Source organism: Hyperolius riggenbachi, chromosome 1, assembly GCF_040937935.1.
Source record: "Hyperolius riggenbachi isolate aHypRig1 chromosome 1, aHypRig1.pri, whole genome shotgun sequence".
Classification (NCBI taxonomy): domain Eukaryota; kingdom Metazoa; phylum Chordata; class Amphibia; order Anura; family Hyperoliidae; genus Hyperolius; species Hyperolius riggenbachi.
In genome coordinates this window covers 604,042,685-604,063,233 of record NC_090646.1, presented here as the reverse complement: position 1 = coordinate 604,063,233, position 20,549 = coordinate 604,042,685, and the positions used below count along the sequence as shown (strand labels likewise).

The 20,549-nt window shown below is 43.5% G+C and overlaps 1 protein-coding gene and 1 pseudogene across 1 annotated transcript in view; both read right to left on the bottom strand.

Annotated features, from left to right (window-relative positions):
• Nucleotides 1–648: 648 nt before the first annotated feature.
• ZSWIM6 (zinc finger SWIM-type containing 6) overlaps nucleotides 649–20,549 on the bottom strand; it is a 200,836-nt gene continuing 180,935 nt past the window's right edge. Inside the window, exons 11-14 of the mRNA XM_068249615.1 lie at nucleotides 15,983–16,140; nucleotides 14,087–14,250; nucleotides 7,133–7,214; nucleotides 649–5,149 (exon numbers count right to left, since the gene is read on the bottom strand). Of these exons, the coding sequence (XP_068105716.1) occupies nucleotides 4,287–5,149; nucleotides 7,133–7,214; nucleotides 14,087–14,250; nucleotides 15,983–16,140 (1,267 nt within the window). The 3' untranslated portion in view covers nucleotides 649–4,286. The remainder of the gene's footprint in view (nucleotides 5,150–7,132; nucleotides 7,215–14,086; nucleotides 14,251–15,982; nucleotides 16,141–20,549) is intronic.
• Nucleotides 9,870–9,967, bottom strand: LOC137533162 (U2 spliceosomal RNA; annotated as a pseudogene).

The window sequence follows — 20,549 nt, the reverse complement described above, 5'->3', positions numbered from 1 at the left end:
AACAAGAGGAGAGGGGAAATTACAGGAGGGGAAGAAAGCAAAGGAGAGGAAAAATGACAAGTGGAGAAGGGAAAAGACAGAAGGTGAAGGGAACCAGAAGAGACAAGAAATTGAATGACAAGGGAATGCAAACAAGGGAAGAGAGAAAAATGACAGGAGGGGAAGGGAACCAAGTTGAAGAAGTGAACCAGTCCAGAAGAAAAAGGAAATAACAAAAGGGGAGAGGAACAAAATGAAAAAGGAAATGACAGAAGGGGAGGGACCCAGAGCAGAGAGGAAATGATAGAGGTAGAAGGGACCCAGAATAGAGAGGAAATGACAGAGGGGGAAGGGTGAGGAAACCATAGGAAAAAGGGAATGACAGAAGGGAACTGCAATAGCAGCAATGAGGTGGTAATGTAGCAGTTGAAGCTAAGTCACCTAGGTCCAGGAGCCCAGGTATAGGCCCAGATGGGGATAGCTATATCACAGCGTGGACGACATTTGTACCATCTTTAGAGGCAGGAAGAGCACTTCCTGTTTAATGGGATGTAACACCCTACACAGAAAATACAGCAGCACATCACACGGACTGCTTGAATAGTTGTGCTAAGGCTACAAGTTACATAAAATCTGTACTATTCACAGGTAACTAAAAAGGAAGCAGAATCAGCTTTCAAAAAACTAATTTTAATCAAAACAAAAAAATTGTTGATCATTAACAAGTTTATAAAACAGTGATTTAGTTACATAAATAAATTGATATCAGTGTATCAAATCTTAATTACTTTCAACTTCATGAGCATGTTTACATGGGGTGATGAAGTACAACCTTTTTTACCTAGTGTAATAAATAAAATGAAGAACATGGAAACTTTTTTGTTTTCTTTTTTTTTTCTAAATAAAAATACTTACAAACATACCTAAAGCGTGTTCTCTAATGAAGGGAACAAGAGACTAGTCAACTTTTGCACCAAAAACATAAATAAAAAAGGGCTTTAGAAAGCACAAGGATACAGAACCATTCAGCGAAAATTAAAGACACGATATTGGAACCAAGAAGTTGGTATTTAATTATATAATGAACAAGTTTGGTAGTTAGGTCTCCAGTTTGGTTATTTTAAAGCATTAAGACAAGGCAAGATAGAAGGCTGTTTTGTTTTATTTTTTTGTTTTTTTTTAGAATCGAACATTAAGATAAAAAAAATAAAAATCAACTTAAAAAGAAAAAAGTTTGAACAGTCATACCTACACAACTTTCTGCCCTGCACAAAGTCAAAATACCTATGCAGAAATATATATTTGTGCACAACAGGTTAGCTTATTGTTAGCTTGCTGACAAAGGCGTCATGGATGAGTATTTATACTGGATGTGTTTGGAACAATGAAGTGCGTCTTGGAAGATCTCTCTGCAAAGGAGGCCCCAATCCCATTTATGTGGCATATTAGAAGCTTAATGCTAAGGCTTTCGGCTCTGGCTGGATACTAAACACCCTTTTCAAATCAACTTGCCAACTGTGCACATTAAAAGAACTCCAGGGAAAATACAAAATTCAGTCCTGTGAATTCTAACCGTGTACCCACAAATTTTGGTTCTCTAATCGAATGTAACTTTTCAGGCCTTTAGATATCTAGAAGTTCTGCAATGCCTCTGCATCCTGTGGCAACATATCAACTGTTGCCCAAACACAGCAACAAACATTGGGCCCTACTGCCTGCACAGCAGGAATCGCACACCTCCTGGATATCACTTGTTTCCATTGTACTCAATTTCTGGCAAATCTCAGATTTCCAGGCTGGTGACAGTCCTGCTACGTATTGCACGATATTCAGTGCCATCATGGAGGCATGCTTGAGACAGGGTAGCATGTCGGATTAAGTATGGCCCTGCAAAATTAGTAGGCTGTAGGGGCACTGTAGACCAGCGGTTCTGGATGTGCCTCTGGCTTTTAGAGGACAAATACATTTGCATTTTCAGTAGTTACGCATCAAGGGAGATGTTTGTTGCTCACCTAAAGTATCATTGAAGTGCCCTAAAAAACAAAAAACATGTAGAGGGAAGGCTCTGGAACCCATACAGCCTGGTTCTCTCGTTGCATCCTCCGTCCACTGCTGTGTTAAAGTTATTAGATCAACTGGGTGAATACACCTTTGGGGATCCTCAGAAGCACTCGTGTCTCAGAGTGCTTCCTGTATGGGCGGCTCCATACTGCGCATGGAGACAACTGTTGCAGAAGCCTTCTGAGGACGCCCCCCCCCCCTTTTTTTTGTACACTTCAGATTTACTTTAAAAGCTGAATGATTGCAAACACTTTCTGTTTAAGACGGCAAATTTATATTAAGCATACTGTTAAGCAAGAGGATTTTTTGTTTTAAAGGAACCTCCAGACTAAAAATTGACTCAGCAGCACTGGAAAGGCCTGGTGTTTCTTTAACAGTTCCACAGCATCAGAACTTTGTTTCTCTTATACAAGCCTCATTTTTAGCTGCACAGAAGAAAACTGCCCGGGCATTTTTTCCCTGATGCTGTGCAAAGCATGATGGGATTTCTGATGTTGTTCTCGTTCTGCTGTTTTGGTGCAATTTTTTTTTTTATTTGACATTTGAAGCCTAGCGTGTGCAGCTGGGAGGGGTGATCAGGACACAGGACAGTTGGAACTGTGTCTCCTGCTCCCTGTCACCTCCTTTCAACCAAACAGATGGCTGCCCCATGACAAAGATGGCAGCCCCCATGAATCACAAACATTTGCCTGTTCTTTTAAAACGGGGTGGGTAAGAGATTATATTACCTATCTATTCTAATTAACATAACTAATGTAACTTAATGACAGTATGTTTGTTTAGGCTGAAGTTCCCCTTTAAGCCCTTTATATCGTTCTATGAGCCACCCGGGTACTCTGAACAGCTAGATGTGTGCCTTTTGTTTTCTACTGCACTAAAGGAATAGAGCCTGTCACTGGCCCCTCACTAAACTATTGTCAAATGAACGGACCAGTCAGTGAGCAATATCCGATTTACAGGAACCACAGCAGGGCAATGTAAAAGAAGCCTAACTGGCACAGTACTGGCCATCTGTACAAAAACATACAGATGGACAAGTACGTAATTTTTTTTATACATATAGTAAACTATATATTTTTTTTTCCACGCAAAGTTTACATTTAATATAACCCAAAGGCCTAGCCTTTGGATCTCATTTTATTGAGAATTTTGATCCTCACTGGAGTTCTCTTTTAAAGTCAAATATTTCTACCAATTTATAAAACCAAAAGAAAAAAACAAAACAAAGAATCAGAACATTTGAAAAAAAAGTGTCTTTTTTCCCTAAACAGGTATCAGCCAAGCTATGCAATGGATCAAGGTGGCTCTGCATAGATGCCCAGCATGTTATGATCACCACCTTAGCCAACACTAAGAAAAAGGCGCATGTCTTAACTCGATATGCTTGCGGTCTTTGTGTTTTTTTTTAGTTTATGTTTAAAACCAAGCTACTGCTGCTTCAAGTATCTTGCATTACATAGAATATTTTTTTTTTTATAAATTAGTTAATGTTATACTTTGCTTTCAATATTCAGACATATACTATAATATATATACAGTACAATAAATGCTCTCATTCTTTTTTTACTTGATAATCCCTGAGAATGTATGTTGACAGTTGCTAAGTTTCCACATGCACAGTTATTGTGGTGTCATGCCTATAGAAGAAGATCTGCATTGCAAAGCCACGTGTAATCAAGCCTTATGATTTTATATAACTATCAGCATTGGTTGTCCTATTGGGGTTTTCTGTGGTTGCTAAAGAGGATGAAATGTAAGGATGAAAGAAGAGTAAAGCTGGATCCATTCGAGGTACTTGTCACAGGATGGAGGGTAAAAAGTAACAATTTTTTTTCTTTTTGTTTTTTTAAAAGTTTGGTTTTTTTTCTTCAAGATTTTTTTCATTTTGTATATCTTTTAAAGCCATTTGTATCTTTTTGAGGCTGTGAAGGAAATACAGAAAAATGAGAGCTATGTGGGCTTTTGCCACTAGACAACATATACTCAGTGTAAACCAAACCTTGAACCTCTCTTTCATACACAGATAAACTGAAAACAAAAAATTAAAAAAGAAAAAAAAAAATACACAAACTTTCACAACATGACAATTTTTTTCTTTTGCAAACTCAGTTGAACTATACACATAATACCGGTGTGGCTCTTTTTTTGTATTGTTTTGATTTTTTTTTTCTTAAGTTAAAAAGGATATAAAGGCAGGCTCAAGTATAAACAAAGTTTTTCTCCCTCCCTCACCCATTCACACGTTGTCAACCGAATCGCTCCCGGACCAACATCATCAGTTTCTTTTTCCCTTTGTAAATTTGTTTTAGGTTATCGATGAACTGTGTAAACTGAATGTGTCCGTCATGAGCCATTAAGAAGGTCTCTCGGGCCTTGCTGAGGAACTCTATGAACTCGCTGTAGTGTCGCGGGCTGATGTGTGTGAGCCGCGAGTGCGTTGTGTTTATGTAGGCCCCAATTGTGGCATCCAAAAGCTGTCGCAAAGGGGATTTGTCCAGTGACATAAGCTTGCCAGAGTTCCTCCGACCATGAAGTCCCACCATCCCAGGCGTGGTCAAAGTGCACCTGCGCAGAATGTCCGAAAGTACTGTTGCGCACTTGACACTTGTGACCACTAGAGGTATTATCGCGGCTAGCTCGTTTTTCCCGAGAGAGTGGCTGAGCGCACAAGCCCACAAAACGTCATTAATGGCAGGGTGTGTATCCTGGTTGTAGCTCAGGTTCAGGTGTGTCATGGCCAGCGTTGCCAGTTTGTACGCCCTCATGGGGTAGCCGCGGTGCTCCATGTACCGGGCTATCGTGAACAGCTGTGTGTAGCTCATGCCGGTCGTAGCAGCATCCAGGACAATTTGGTAAGCAGTCTCAAAAGCTATGTGATCCTTTTCACATAAAGTAAGTGCTGACAGGGCACAGTTTTGGGGGTCCTTCATCGCACACTGGAGTGCAAGCGTCCTAGCACTGCTGGCCAGCTTCTCCTGCTGATGGCAGTCCAGATGCAGGCGGACAATGGTGCTGTTGGACATCACGGTTGTAGCAACGATGCTAGTGGCCTCTGTTGGAGTGAAGAGCGTGAACCAGCTCTGCATGATGCTGTCCAGTGCATAAACTCCTGCAACAGAAGCAAAGGCGTTATACCATCTTATTTACATGCACCAGAAAATACATAGTCAACCAGCTTCTCTTAACCAGCGGACGTCTATAGAGACATTTTTGTTTCCCCATATTACTTTGCCATGGATGTCAAAGGGCAAAAATTGAGGATTGGGGAGCGCTAGAAGTGATATGTCGTCTGTAACCCTCTAGAGGGGAGCCGTTCCCGTAGACCAGTGTCTGAAAAAAGGTGGACTAGGGGAAACGTCTGCTTACAGTATCAAAAAAGTTTATTAAGTAGAACCAAAATTGCAGTTGCATAGAAACATCCCTTATCCCCCCCTAAAATACACGGCCGTGTATGCCTATCTTGTCAACTGACCATCCATGCTAACTCACACATGCAATCAGGTCACACATTCTCAGAGTTATGTCTTGACAAACTATATGGATCTTCACACTCCAGCAAACTGAGGAGTTAAGTTCACTAAATAGTTCACCACTATCACAGCACTGCACTGTTGCCGAAATGTGCTCAGTCAATTGTGGGATCTATGAAGACATTATGGTGGCATTGTGAATCTGAACTTTTCTGGGTTGTTAAGACAGCGGATGGTCTATACAGCAGTGGTTACTGGAGACTATGCATACGACAATGCAACCAATTTTGGGCCAACATTGGTTGCATGCATCAATCTGACATTCTACAAGATGTAGGGCCAACATGCTCGATCAGGTGCATGGCGTGTGATATCGGGATGAGCAACAAATTCAATGGAACCCACTGCACTGTTCCCCTAGTGTAAAATGTGCCCTGTGCAGTATACTTTACCTGTTGGTGGCCATGGCTACGTGCTCCATCCTCATGCTCGCGTATACGTGGGTGTGTGTGTGACATCACACACATGTCCAACAGGTAAAGTATACTTCATGGGACACATTTTGCGGTATTATGAGGTAGCGTTATGCCTGGTACACACCATGCAATTTCCCATCAGATAGACAGGTTGAATCCATTATTTCCAACAGGTCCGATCTGATTGCCAATCGTTTTTCTGATTAGTTCTATACTAAAATCGTTCAGAAAAATCAGAAATCAGGCCAGGCCTGTTGGAAATATTCAATTAGACCCGTCTATCTGACAGGAAATTGCATGGTGTGTACCAGGCATTAGGTTTAGGCACTAGAAGGAGGCATTAGGTGGGGGTTTAGGCACTAGGAGGGGAGGCTTTAGGTGGCGGGTTATGATTAGGCACTAGGAGGGGAGGCATTAGGTGGTGATAGTGGTGGGTTAGGATTAGGCACATGGAGGGGAGGCATTAGGTGGTGGTAGGTTAGGATTAGAGTGGGTTAGGTTTAGGCACTAGGAGGGGAGGCATTAGGTGGTGATGTTGGTGGGTTAGGATTAGGCACTAGGAGGGGAGGCATTAGGTGGTGATGGTGGTGGGTTAGGATTAGGCACTAGGAGGGGAGGCATTAGGTGGTGGGTTAGGATTAGGCAATAGCAGGGGAGGCATCAGGTGGGGGGTTAGGTTTAGGCACTGGGAGAAGAGGGTTCAAGTGCATAGCAAAATATCGGTAATGTAAATTATGAATATTTTTACTAGCCCCACCTGGTGCCCAACTCATGCGGCGACACCGCAGTACATGCGCTGGTTGGAAACATTTTCTCTCACTTCCTGTCCCAGTGCCCATGTTAAAAACCTGCATGGGTAAAGTCTCTATTTAGGCAAAGGGCAGTTTAGAGGTTACAAGGGAATCCTTGCATCAACCAAAAGACTGGAGAAAAGTCCATAATATCCCAGGTCAGAAATGTTCAGCACTGAAGCAGGTCTCAGACAGGTGATCTGCAAAGTCTGATGGCAATGTTGAGCATCTCCACCCCACTCCCATTACTAATACTATCCTGTAAAGGTTATACAGTCAGGCATATCACATCCATGATGGACCCCAGCACTGGCATAGATGAACACGAGATAGCCCTTCATTTCACGTTACCTACCTACTTCAGTTGCACATGTTACCAGCCATCGAACCATTTCCCGACGCCGCCAGTTTAAAGTGGATAACGTCATCCGCATTACCTGCGAGACAAAAGAGAGGTGAGGAAACAGCACAGGAAGGCCTTTGTTCAAATGCAACTTGCCACCCACACAGAAACACGTAACAATCCCAACTCAATACAATCATCTCATTTAAAGCTCTATTAGACACATTTAAAATCTTTTTTGTGTACCGATCCACAGTGAATTGTAGCTGTCATGCTCATCACTCACAGCAGTCTGTAGGAAGAACTTGCCTTTATTCTCTTTACTGCTGATGGAAGAAATGGCGACAAAAACAGTGTGAAAATGTTCACCTACAAATTGCTGAGCCCATCCCAAATGGAGACAAAGGTCCCCGTCGCGTGTGAAACACATTCTAGCGGTTGCTATACAAGCATGGGGCATGCATGGGTCAAGGCAGCACCGTACCGGGTCAGCAGAAACTGCAGCTTTCACCAATGCTCTGACTGCAACCCTCATTTCTGTCAATGGCTCTGAACTAAGTGTTATATGTGCAAACTCATGTCTGAAATCACTGTGATAAAAACACTCATGCCAGTGCAGGTAGTCCTCGACTTACGAACGTCCTGCCGATACGAACGGCATGAATTCTGTGTTTCCATGGGAACAAGTTGGAATTTTTTTTTTCTTCAAATTGGACTTTGATAAAATCGATTTTAAAAAATTCAAAGAAAAAATGGCTTTTAAACCTGTATAAGCAGGTACAGAGGGCAGATGACACAGAGGGGGACACTGGAGGCACAGAGGAGGTACAGGGGACAGAGATGGCACAGTGTTCCGACTTAAGAACAGATTCAGGTTAAGAACGAATCTACAGTCCCTATCTCGTTCGTTAACCGGGGACTACCTGCACTGGCCATGCTGGGACATGTGATTGGTCTGTTTTCAAGCTGCATGAATCATCTTAGAATTATTTGCATCCCTAGAGCTGTTCTGAGCTGTTTGTGTGCTTGAAGCACAGAGAGCTCCTTTTCACTTGTTACACTGTGTTTACACACATGTATCAACATTGGAATGCAAACAAAGATACTGTTATCTCCAGTTTGGATGCAGATTTGAAGCTGAATAGCGGGACAAAGTGATTTGTTTAACCATTTCAGTGATGTTCTGCTAAAAAAAAAATCTGGGATAGTAGCTTTCAATCTCTGAGGAATCTTTTAGAGCAAAGTAAAAATGCTGACTTTCAGACCACTTTAAGGGCCTGAGCCCACTAACGCAGCTGAGTCTGGTTTTCAGTCTCTGTAATACGGATGATGATGTGTTGCAGAAAAGTGGACACAATAGTGTCCGTGGGCTCAGGCCCTTACCCATCCTATCACTGTGCACCTCTTAAAATATTGCCTAAGCTCCATCTCCCTGTGCTTGCTGCTAGTTTCTGATCCAGTACTAAACATATGCAAAGCCTCAATCCCACATCAGACCCCCCCTCCCCCCACCTCTCGCCAGGAGCACCCAGGATCAGTTGCATTAGGTACTGGTATTATTGGTTGAAAAGGTCAGTTTTCATTAGATTTCAGGTTTGTGTCAAATGTAAACTAAAAAACATAACAAACAAAACAAGACCGGGTAATTTGACAGTCCCTCAGCAGACAAGCTCTCAGTCTGCTGTTCCCAGCATAGTCGGGGTCTGTTATACCTACCACAGTCTCTAGGCCCCTTTTTAGGGGGTGGGTGGTGACTGATTAACCCACAGTATGTTTTTGGGATGCATGAAGAAACTGATGTAAACGTGGGAGGCATATTTCTCCATACAGATATGACCCTGGCTGTCATTTGAACTAAATATTCTTATCCTTCAGTGGTAGAATGCAGAGATGGCCACTATGTTGCTCATGTAATAATAGTAAAGTTTACTTTTCAGATTATAAAACTACTAAGTTATTGTGATGTGCAATTGCCAAGTGTAGACTCTGTGCTAGTCTTTTGATAGAAGCTAGTGTTGGTATAGCTGTTCTGTGTGTAGTCCCTCCATGGGTCTTCAGTCGCTTGTTTTTGGGTGGATGGTTTAAGATCAAATTGTTTTTGTTTTTTTTTAGCTTTCTTGGCTCCTGTTGCATGCAACAGGAGTCCCGGAGTAAGCAAGGCTATTAGCCCCATGCACGGAAAAAGTGGGAGTGCACAAACACCCCCACAAAACGTGCATGAGTAGCCCCAGGCCCCACAAAAAACCAGGGCCCTTTCCGTTGTTCCCCAAAGGGAACTTATCCCCTTTGCCACCGGCGCAGGGGGTACTTGGCATCCTCCAACACCCAAGGGGTTGGAGGACCCTGGTGGCGTCCTCCGACACCTGAAGGTTACCCACAGGGCCTGGCCATGTGGCATCCCACATGGTTCGTGGCTCCCCCGAGAGGGAGCCGGGTGGGAACCGAAGTCTCCAGGCGACAAGTCCCCGGTGCCAGCAAGCTGGCCCTGACCTTGCGGCCTGGAGTGATAAAAATTCCGCACTCTCCCTAGCCAAAAGGCTGGGGAGCTGCGTTAGTCGGCTATGCATATGGGCAGTACAGACCAAAGCACCCTACTTCCGCCTGGGATCTGCCACATTCCAGGTTTTTTCAGGTGGGATGTGGCAGTGGAGCGCCACTTCCAGGGGCAGTACGCCTAAGCAAAGCCCTCAACCCTTCAGCTTCGACCAGTGGTAGATCCATTCCATCAGCCTCTGGGGAATTACGACCAGAAGGGACACCCTGCCACAGTGCCATCCCTAGAGGCCCCCCCAAAAACCTCAAGAACAGATACTACACTTGATCTTAGCCAAAAGGCAGAGAAGCGGTTTAATATCACATCTGGGTTTTCAGTAAGCCATTCAGATGAAAAAGGTGCTTAGTGGATTTTGGGATCACAATAAAAGTCTTAGTGTTACAGATTACCCAGCAAGCTCATGGTGAACCGGAACTCCTAGGAGTGTCTAGGGGGCTGCAAAGGACCAAAATGTCCTCTAACTAAAATGTTATACAAAACAAAAAGTTTGCCTTCTTAAAACAGAATTATTCAGGTTGGCGTGAGCATATGAGGTCTCCCACAATGCTTCACTGCTGAGTATGCAAATAATCCTTTGTAAGCAAGCCACACCTCCAGAACTGCTGGAATGCAGTGATGTGTGAGCTTGTTATTTGTACAGAGCCACAATAATCCAACATGCATACAGACTATTTCACAGTGGTTGGTCCTATGAAAAAATCTCACCATAACAAAGGTAGGGGGGTATCTGCATTGCAGGAGGTTTGGTTCTGGAGTTTGTTCAGTTCAGATGACACCACTAAAAAGCCAATACCGTTCACTGGAAGTCTCCAGGGAAACTGGTCTCTCTCTGCACTTTATACAAGCTGCCTTTTTTTCCAATGTACGCCATTTACCATTGGGAATACAGAAATTGATTTCACACACTCTTTGGCAAAGCTATTAAGGGTTCCATAGATAACCATTATGAGGAATCAATATTAAACTAAGCCTATATATCTTCCCCATTCTCTATGCAAAGGTAGAGCTACAGGAATGACAGCGCATAGCAATGTGCATGGCAGGCAGGCCAAACGTCAACTATTCTAGATAACATTCGTGGAGAGTGTTCTGCTTCAAATGAGTTAGTATAATCTAAGAGGACGGCAACCGAAATCCCTGCTGTAGTGCTGGGCGCAGCGAGGCAAGGCTGAAGTCCCTGCTAGAAGCTTACAGCCATCAGACTGCCAGGCAGGTGTGTCCACCCGATTCTACCCCTGTGCTGAACAGCTAAATTTTGCTGGGAAGCTGATGTGACACATTAAGGTTACAGAAGCTATTTTGAGTGTAATTTGCCTTTTTTAAAACAAAAGGTATTTGCGATAATTCATCTTTAAAAGGTATATAGTATAGAAGGTTCTCCTTGCAGCCCCCGGAATCCTCCTGTACCTGCACCTTCCAGGCAGCAGCAGCTACCCCCGCAAAGCTGAATGGTCGTGGCCAGTCGCAGGCTACTGCACATGCACGGCCCCGCAACACACACATCCTGATAACGCTCCCGGTAATGCATGCGCAGCAGCAATGTTCCCGTACTGCGCATGTGCAGTGGCACAGGGAAGCGAAGAGGAGGTCAAGTGGCCGGACAGCTTTGAGGGGCTCGCTGCTGCTGACTGGTAGCGGAAGGATGGCTCAGGCACAGGAGGACTGCAGGGAGCTGCAAGAAGCCCCGGGGGGGGGGGGGGTGGTTGTCCGTACTTCCTCCTTTCAGCCGGTCTTCAGTCACGTCCCCTCCACTCGCTAATTGTTCCCATCTGCACAGCGCGCTGGGGAGCTGCACTGTGTGCGCTTTTGAGGTAATTTAGCTCAGAACGAAAAGTGTACTGATAGCTATATTAGTACACTATCGTTCTAAGCAAAATTACCATAAGAGATACACAGCACAGCTCCCCAATGCGCCGTGCAGATAGAAACTATTAGCGATGGGAGGAAGGGGGCGTTCCCGAGGACGGGCAGAGAGTAGGAAGTACTGACACTTCATCCCCGACCATCTTCGATGTTCTGCTCCAGTCGAATATTTCAGCTGAGCAGAACGGGAGACGGGGATGCTAAAGGGAGAGGAAGGCACTGTGATTTACATCACAGCACAGCAAATAAAAAAAACATTTTTTTTTTAAAAAGTGTGTAATTTTACAGCGAGGTCAACTGCAGTTTCCCATGATGCTTCACTCCTTAATATGCAACTCATCTCTCTTTAGGCCACTGAAGCCAGGCTTACATCCAGAGCCGCTGGTGTATAGCGAATCTACAGCTTATAAATGTTACATCAACCCAACATGCAAACAGCCTGTTTCAGACTATCTGGCCCTCATCAGTGCATGGCAGGGATTAATATAGGGTGTAAACCTGGCTTCAGGGGCATAAAGAGATGATTTGCATATTCAGGAGTGATGCATTGTGGGAAAGCACAGTTGCTTACTTAAAGCTGAATTATCGCAAATCCCTTTGGTATTAAGAAGGCAAAATTATACTCGGCGTTGATTTTTAGCAGTAGGGCTTTTCAGTCTCTTTTAGCCCTTTATACTTTCCTGGTGGTTCTGGGTCACCCTGAGCTTGCTGGGTATTCTGTAGAAGCCATTTTGTAATTTAATTTACATACACTTTACATTTACTTTTCTGTGCACAGCCAGCTATGCTTCTTCAGTTATGACAGAGGATTCAAAACATGATTGTTAAAAATCACACTGAACACAGAACGCAGCAACCGGATCTCCCTTTGGAGAGACTACAGCAGTTCACCTGCAGACCCGGGGCTCATTCACAACAAACATGTCTGCATGGGTTTCTGAACATGCGTGCATTTTGTGGACAGCAAGTGCATGCCTTCCCATAAGAAACACGTTTTTAGCATTCCCACTAGTGCAATGGAGTGTGTTGCACATTTCACTAGAATCAATCAATTAAATTCAAATAAGTGGCTGTCATTTGAACTTAATTGCACCTGCTACAATTTGTTGTTAATGAAACCTACTGGAAACCATGGCAACAATATTCATCCCAAAAGGTAACCAAAATTCTTCTTTGCCTCACAATTGCACACAAACAGGAAGTAAAATACATTGAGCCCTTTACACTTCTACAGCTGCACTGGTTTACTGCAGCAACACTTATTCCACAGCATGGAGGTATCTCACACTAGGAGGATGCTGGGATGTGTCTGCAGGTCATCACTTTATCTCAGGACCAGCCGACAGCCATGCAAGGGAGATTTAAAGGTAGCCATTAAAGCGGAATATAACCCTACATTTCAATTTTCAGTCAGAGTGTGAGTCACATTCCACACTTGTTACATTGTGTTTACTTAAATGTATCTATCTAAACTTCGGATGCAGCAGCATTTCTCTCCACTGAACTTAAAAGCTCTGTGTGTAACCCTTCCAATGCTGGTCTAGTAAAAAAAAAAAAAATGCTGGTTACATATAATATGCTGTAAATAAATGTTTTAGAGCAAAGTTGAAATGCAGGGTTATATTCCGCACTACGGGCTTCATTCACTAAACCGTGATAACTCCAATATCATCACACCTTCAAAGATAACACGCCTTATCAGAGTAGCATAGCAAACGCTATAAACCCGCAGGGGCTCAGGGCAGGACGAGTGCCACTGCCAATTAGCAGGCATAAATTTGTAGCACTCGCTATGCTACTCGGATAAGGCGTGTGCTATCTTTGATAAGGTGTGCTATCTTTGATAAGGTGTGATGTTTGAGTCATCACGGTTTAGTGAATCAAGCCCTACAAGTGCTAAGCCCTTTTGTGAGCGATTCTGGAATGCGATTACTGGCTGTTTTTTGTGCAATTTGTGTTTTTGCAAGCGATTTTGTATTTTTTTTTTTTTTTTGCAATTTTATGTGTGCAAACAGGTAGTGCACTGTTTCACCTGGGACAGATCAGACCACAGCAATAGTTGCTGAAAGTTTAATTTATTAGCAGTTGTGTGACTGTAGAAAAAAAAAGTTCTTGCTGCAGAAAAAATGCATGTGACTGCAGTCAAACAAACTGTTTAGCAAGACTCACCATGGTCAAACATAACCCAGCTAGCTGAAGGTTGCAATCGCATTAGTTGCAGACAGACCATTGCTTACTTCTATGTGGCCCAGGTTTGCAGGATTAGTTCTATTCTACAATCTGTAGCCCAGGCAGAATTAGTGAATCTGGTCCTGTGACTGAGCATCTTACCAAAATACAACAATTCCTTTGTGAATTCACAACAAAAAACTCACTGTGTACTTGTCAGTAATTAACATCCACAGTGGTCATAATATGCAGGATGTGGATAGATAGTTGTTTTGGTCCCACCAGACTTGAATTCTGAGCAGTCAACATAAAGCATATTCTGGATCAAATAGGTGACCACATATCATCCTCTAAAAAGCCCAATGAAAATGGCCGCTTACCTGAAGGCCCAGCTCCAAAGATACTTTCAGAAGAGTGATGTCCGGTAAACTGTCCATTAAGGTCGCAATTTTAAATGCATCTTGTGCAAGTTTAAATATGTGCGATGAGGAGTGGATGTTCTTCTGGATGGACTCTAACACTGTTTCCAGTCGCCTAACGTCACCTGCAAAATAAGGGGGGGAAGAAATAAGGATTAACACTCGAGCTTGCTGGTGGGAAAAAAAAAACAGGAGAACCGCAGCAGTAATGTCCGTTTCCTGTAAGAGTTCCTGAGGAATGGGACTTTTCACACTTACTCACTTCTTGGCAGAGATGGTCCAGCTTGCACGCTTTTTTGTAATAAATTTGCACACAAGCTTAATGCATAATGGTTTGTGGTTTGAATTTCTGCCATTGGCCTGGCTAAATTCCAACCAGCAAACCATTAGCTTAAAAACTACATGCAAGCTGGAATGATCGGCACCCAATTAATTGACCATCTCTACTCCGGAGCACAACATACAATTTTATTTGTTAATGCATTTATAAGACATCCAGGGTGTAACATACAGTTTAGGAATTGAGGAAAGGTGGGCATTTTGAGAGGCTAAAAAACAAATGTTTAAAAATAGCACCTGATGCCGACCAATACCGGGAGGACTTGGGAGGTGAAGGGTGTGTGAAAAAGATGAACCAGGCGTTCAAAGGGAGGACTAGAATTTGAATTTAATTGAATTTTTTTTTTAATAACTGGAATTTGTTAAATAAAGAACATGGCTCCTTGGAGTCATGTAGTATCCAAAGGAGGAGTCCGCACACAGTCTTTCAGAAGCAAAAGTGCAAGTTTATTGCTACAACACACACACGCAATATTCATATGACTGAAAGGCTGACGATCGTTTCGGGGCATATGGGGGTCCCCCCTTTGTCAAGGCATAAGGCAGATTATATATATATATATATATATATATATATATATGTATATATATATATATATATATATATATATATATATATATATATATATATATATATATAGCTAGATAGATAGATGTGTGTTTTATGCCTTATGCCTTGAGAAAGTGGACCCCCATAGGCCCCGAAACGATCGTCGGCACTTCGGTCATACGAATATTGCATGTGTGTGATGGAGCAATAAACTTGCACTTTTGCTTCTGAAAGACTGTGTCCCGGATTCCTCCTTTGGATAATTCAGGGTACTCCCCAGAATTTTTTTCCAGCCGAGTGGAATGAAAAAGTAGCCAGGTGGGGCGAGATGAGAGAATGCAGGGCCGGTGCTTCTTTGAGCAACTCTGCTTACAGAATAGGAGGAGGTGAGCCGATGACAGCCGGGTGCTCATCAAAACTAGCCGGGTGGAGCACCCAGCTAAAAGAGCCTGGGGAGAACACTAATTGTTGATGCTGCCTAGGAGTCCTGCACCAGCACCCACACAACATGGTGTGCGGTTTCTTTTCTACATCCTTTGAGTCATGGACGCCACACGAGTCAAAGTTTTCCCATTTCCTTAGCAACAAAAAGGTCCCCACAGACCCGAGCTGCCCACTAGCAATGGTCAATGATATGCTAATTATTCCTAATTGATGCAATACTTTATGCGGCCTGCAAATGCACCAGCTGATGCTTTCCACTGGTCCCTTTTTGAGGTGCATGATTTTGTGAAATTTTTTTGTTCATTACAATTGCAATTAGCTTCTGACTGACCAATCCTAGTCAGCATTCCATCTTGGGTCACCATTTTATATAAATTTTTTTTTATTTTAAATAATAACAAATAAACAGTATGTTGCCTGAACTGACACAGACAATACACTATTACTGGAAAAAAAAAGAAAAAAAAGAAAAAGAAACAACCAATCTGAGAAATGGATGCATTGCACACAGAGTATCCCGGTACCTTTGGCTGCGGTCAGCATGGTAGATGCCAGCTCACACTGTTGCGACTCGATATGACTCAGGGTGAACCAGCGAGGATAACGGTTTGGAACAACTGAGGCGATGTGGTGTGGGCGGGACATGTCTCCGGTGGGAGCCGTGGATTCCAACACTAGCAACCTGCGGACAAACAGACTTCAGTACAGTCTCCACAGCAAAGCTGCACAAAGTTCAACACACATTTTACATCATCTGTGAGCGGTTTTATGAGAACAAATTGAACCTATACAGCATTTTCAATTAGGGCTGTGACACACAAGAGACTTTGCAGCTGGCAGCAATATGTATTAGCTGCCCTGGATAGCATTAACGGCAATTACCGGTACTTAGCAACATGTCACTGAGATCTTGCAGTTACATAGTTTATTATGTACCATTGAAATGCAAGATTTCCCTGGAAGTAATCTATGGAACGGGTAATGTCACATACTTGCCACGCCTTGCTTTTATGACCATTTCAGACACGGACTTGAACGGACGGTCCGGATTTGCTGCATTTTCACGGACCACGGAAACACAGAGGGGTAGTGAAAAGCAATGGGAAAATGGATCCCCCGCTACACAGGCAGAAATGGACACAGAAACAGATCTGTTTCTGTGTCACAGCCTGTGGGTGGGGGGGGGGGGGGGTGCAGTCACGCTGGAGGGGTATAGCAGGCAGGACAAAGTGGGAGGGGGGGTGCCCCCCACCACCCCCTGGGTTTCCCATCTCCCTCCAGCTAGTTTCACATTTAAAAATCATTTAAAATCAATATAATGTAGCAGGTGGCGAGCGGGGAACTTACTTCCTTGCGTCCCACCACTGCCGCGTCACTTCCTGTAATGCCGTCTTCTGATGTTCATTGGACGGCATTACAGGAAGTGACGCGGTGAGCGGTGGAGCGCAAGGAAGTAAGTTCCCCGCTTGCCGCCTGCTACATTATATTGATTTTAAATGAGTTTTATATTATTGAAACTAGCTGGAGGGGGAGCAAGGAAGGGGGGACCCAGGTGAGAGGGGGAAGAGACGAGACCCCCCTCCTTGCCTGCTCTCCCCACCCACGGCCAGGGTTGGGGACGTTTCCACGGACTGGAAACGTCCTTACAAAAAAGCCATTTCTCTCAAAACGGAGGGAAAAAAAATTGTTTACAAAACCGGATCCGTTCTGCGGGGGACAAGTGTGGACCTAGCCTTAGAAGCTACCTAGATAACCAAGTGCTGCCCGTACAACCTGCAGAACTGATAACTGTAGGACAGTTCATTTTCATGGCCGATGCACACGGAAAAGCGCTGGCTAGAATAATCGCAAATGCTCAGCGTTTTTAGAAGTACAAAAACGCTTGGAAAATCGCTCTGTTCTAGTGCTTTTCAGAGTGATTTTCCACTTTCCTATGCTTAACATTGAGGCTCAATAGCCTAGGAAATGCCGCAGGACCTGCGTTTTGGGAAAAATTACATCGCTCTGATGTGATCCATCCCATAGAGAAACATTAGCCAAGCGCTTTTGAAAGCGCTGGCGTTTCAAAAGCGCTCAGAAGCGCTCTAGGTGGGCACCAACCCTCAGTCTGATCAAGCTTGCAATGAGACCAAACATCGCATACAACACAATAGCTTTGCAGCACCGCTAGTGTCTTCATATGCCTATATGCAGGGATGTAACAACAGTTAATTCAAACTAATGAAATCAATTTTTTTAACTAAAAAAAAAAAAAGTTTAGACACCCTTTAAAAGTGGTAGCATACTGCTAATCGAGTAGGCCCCAATCAATAATGAAATATTTTAGGATTTTTTTTTTATAATTAGATACAGTCACATCATAAGCTTTTATGTTGTGCATATATACTAATAGTAAACAGGCTACAGTCCGTGCTGATCACGGTTTGGCTAGGGGCCCACTACAGTGATTTCAGCTGCCCTTTGGGATCGCCGACTATTGCCGATAGATGCTAAAAAGCATGTCGCTGTTGAAAGTGGATGCAAGTTGGCCAAATCGCAATCGCGGGTCCATCAGCATATTTGGAACATTTGTGCTCCAATGCAAAATTCCTTTTGAATCGCTGTTCAAAAACAATTTTGCAGCAAATTTCCAGGTTTAAATAACGTTTGAACGACCTACTGAGTCTCCCAAGATCCATGCCTGCCGGCGTCCAGTGTGTAGCCCTGCCTCCTTGCACAGATGGTTATTGCCGCTTCTCCATTTGGTGATCAGGAATCACCAATAACTTTTTGTGCGTGGGGATAGGCTGTATGCTGGATGCCAGAGGGCACAGACCTTGGGAGTCCTGGCAGGCAGTTCAATCTTTATATAAAACAAAACTAAAAAACCCATAAAATTGCATGAACTGCACAAACACAGGCGTTAGAATCATACATTACTCAACTGTCATCCTTTAAAGGGGGTCACAGGCTATTGTTTCTAGAGCAATTTAGTGTTTGTGTGTTGCAATCTTCAGCTAAGACTTTACAAAACTGGCAATGTGCTTAGAAAAATCTTCTCTGCCTTCTTAGCTACTAGGGATGGTCAATGAGATGCAGGATTATGCAAAACATGTATCCAAATTTTAAAAGTGTATGCAGCTAAAAAACCGGCCAATTAAATTGTACCTTGGCAGAATTCGACTGGACCATTTTCAAGCATATCTTTGCATACATTTGTATTATCCTGCATCAACTTGAAATTATTTGCATCTCATCAACCATCCACATTAGCTACAGTACTCTGTACTCTGTATACAGTGCTGTTGGAATTACAGTATTCCTGCAACAAGGTTCTGGACCATTAGCTGCCGAGGGTGGGGGCTATTGCTACTCATTTATTGAAGAACATAAACCAAGGATTGAACTTCATCCCAATCAGTAGCTGATATCCCTTTCCCCATGAGAAATCTTTACATTTTCTCGATTAGATCATTAGGGGGGGTCTGTATGGCTGATATTGTGGTGAAACCCCACCCACAGTGTGATGTCAGGACCTAGGCCCTGACTGTTTCCGGTCTGTGAACTTTGTTACATTGTGGGAAATAATAGCCGTTTCCAAATACCAAGCAACCATTATCTCCCTCTGTGCATATGTAGATCTATAAAAGAAACACTTTAAGCCTATCACATTGTTAGAGGGTGTGGTTATAAATTATGTCAGTTGGTTCTTTGTAGTTTTTTTCATGTCTGCCAGTAGTAAAGATGAAGATGGGCAGGCTCATTGTGGATCAAACAGGAATTAAAGGAATACTATCGATATCCAAGTGTTCTAAAATGACAGTGTGCAAATAATGTCTAAGTAGCTGTGTAAACATTTTCCTACTTTTCATGTTAAATGTCCGAGGCAAACGCTGTAATTTATTGAGGGTAGGATTTAGCTTTATTGGGACAAATTAATTGCAGAAGGGGTGTCTGCTTCAATGCACAGCCAGTGTTACATATCAGACTACAGAAAGCAAATATCAAACATATCAAACTCTGAAAGCAAAAACAGTATGAAAAAGCTGAGACAGTTAGATACATTTCCTCCGCTCTCTTCAGACACGTCAGTCAGAAACACAGGATACAGGAGCTGCAGCTGTTGGGAGCTCTCTTCTCTGTCACACACAGAGCTACACATAGAGTTAACTGATCAAGTGTGAGGGGAATTTCCCCTCTCCTCATGGCTCAGTCAGTTTTGGCATCAGTGAACTTTGAAAGTATTTTGCTAACAGTAAACAAAGAAGTTGCTACTAAAATGTATACACCAGTACTTAGCAACACTTCCCAAACAATTCCTGTGTCAATTGAAAAAAATATGTGAATCGATAGTATTCCTTTAATTACATGGTGAATATCAATAATTTATTGATCGCTCTTTTTTTTAACTTCTCACTTTGCACTGCATTGATTTTTCCCCCTTTACACTAAAGTTGCTCTTTGTACATATTTTTGTGTAAAAAAAAAAAATGGTGTTTTAGAGTGAAGCATCACATTTTGCTTCTACTCTTCTGCAGAGTTCAGGCTCTTCCCTGATGCGTATGATCTCAAGCACATAGGGTTGCCAGGTGTCCGGTTTTACACCGGACAGTCCGGTTTTTGTGCGCTGTGTCCGGTGCAAAAAGGCATGCTAAACCGGACAATTAAGTTGTCCGGTTTAGAGCCCCCCCCCCCCCCCGCAGCGCAGGAGGAGAACAGCGCAGCAGAGAGAGAGCTGGGAGCAGCGGTGGAGAAGGGGGGCAATCTCCCCCCCTTCCCTCACCTTAGGGTGCTCTCTCTCCCCCGCTGTCTCCTCCAGGATGATGTGCAGGCTGGCGAGTGGCTGCAGGCGGAACTTACCTCTGTGTCGCTCCAGCGCCGGAAGTTCGGGTCCCGCAGCCGCTGAGATTCGACTCAAAAAAGATCCGGATCAAAGATCCGAATCATTCATGAGCCGGACAACACTAATCAGTCTGAATAGTGTTGTCCGGCTCATGAATGATTCGGATCTTTGATCCGGATCTTTTTTGAGTCGAATCTCAGCGGCTGCGGGACCCGAACTTCCGGCGCCTGCGACACAGAGGTAAGTTCCGCCCGCAGCCACCCACCAGC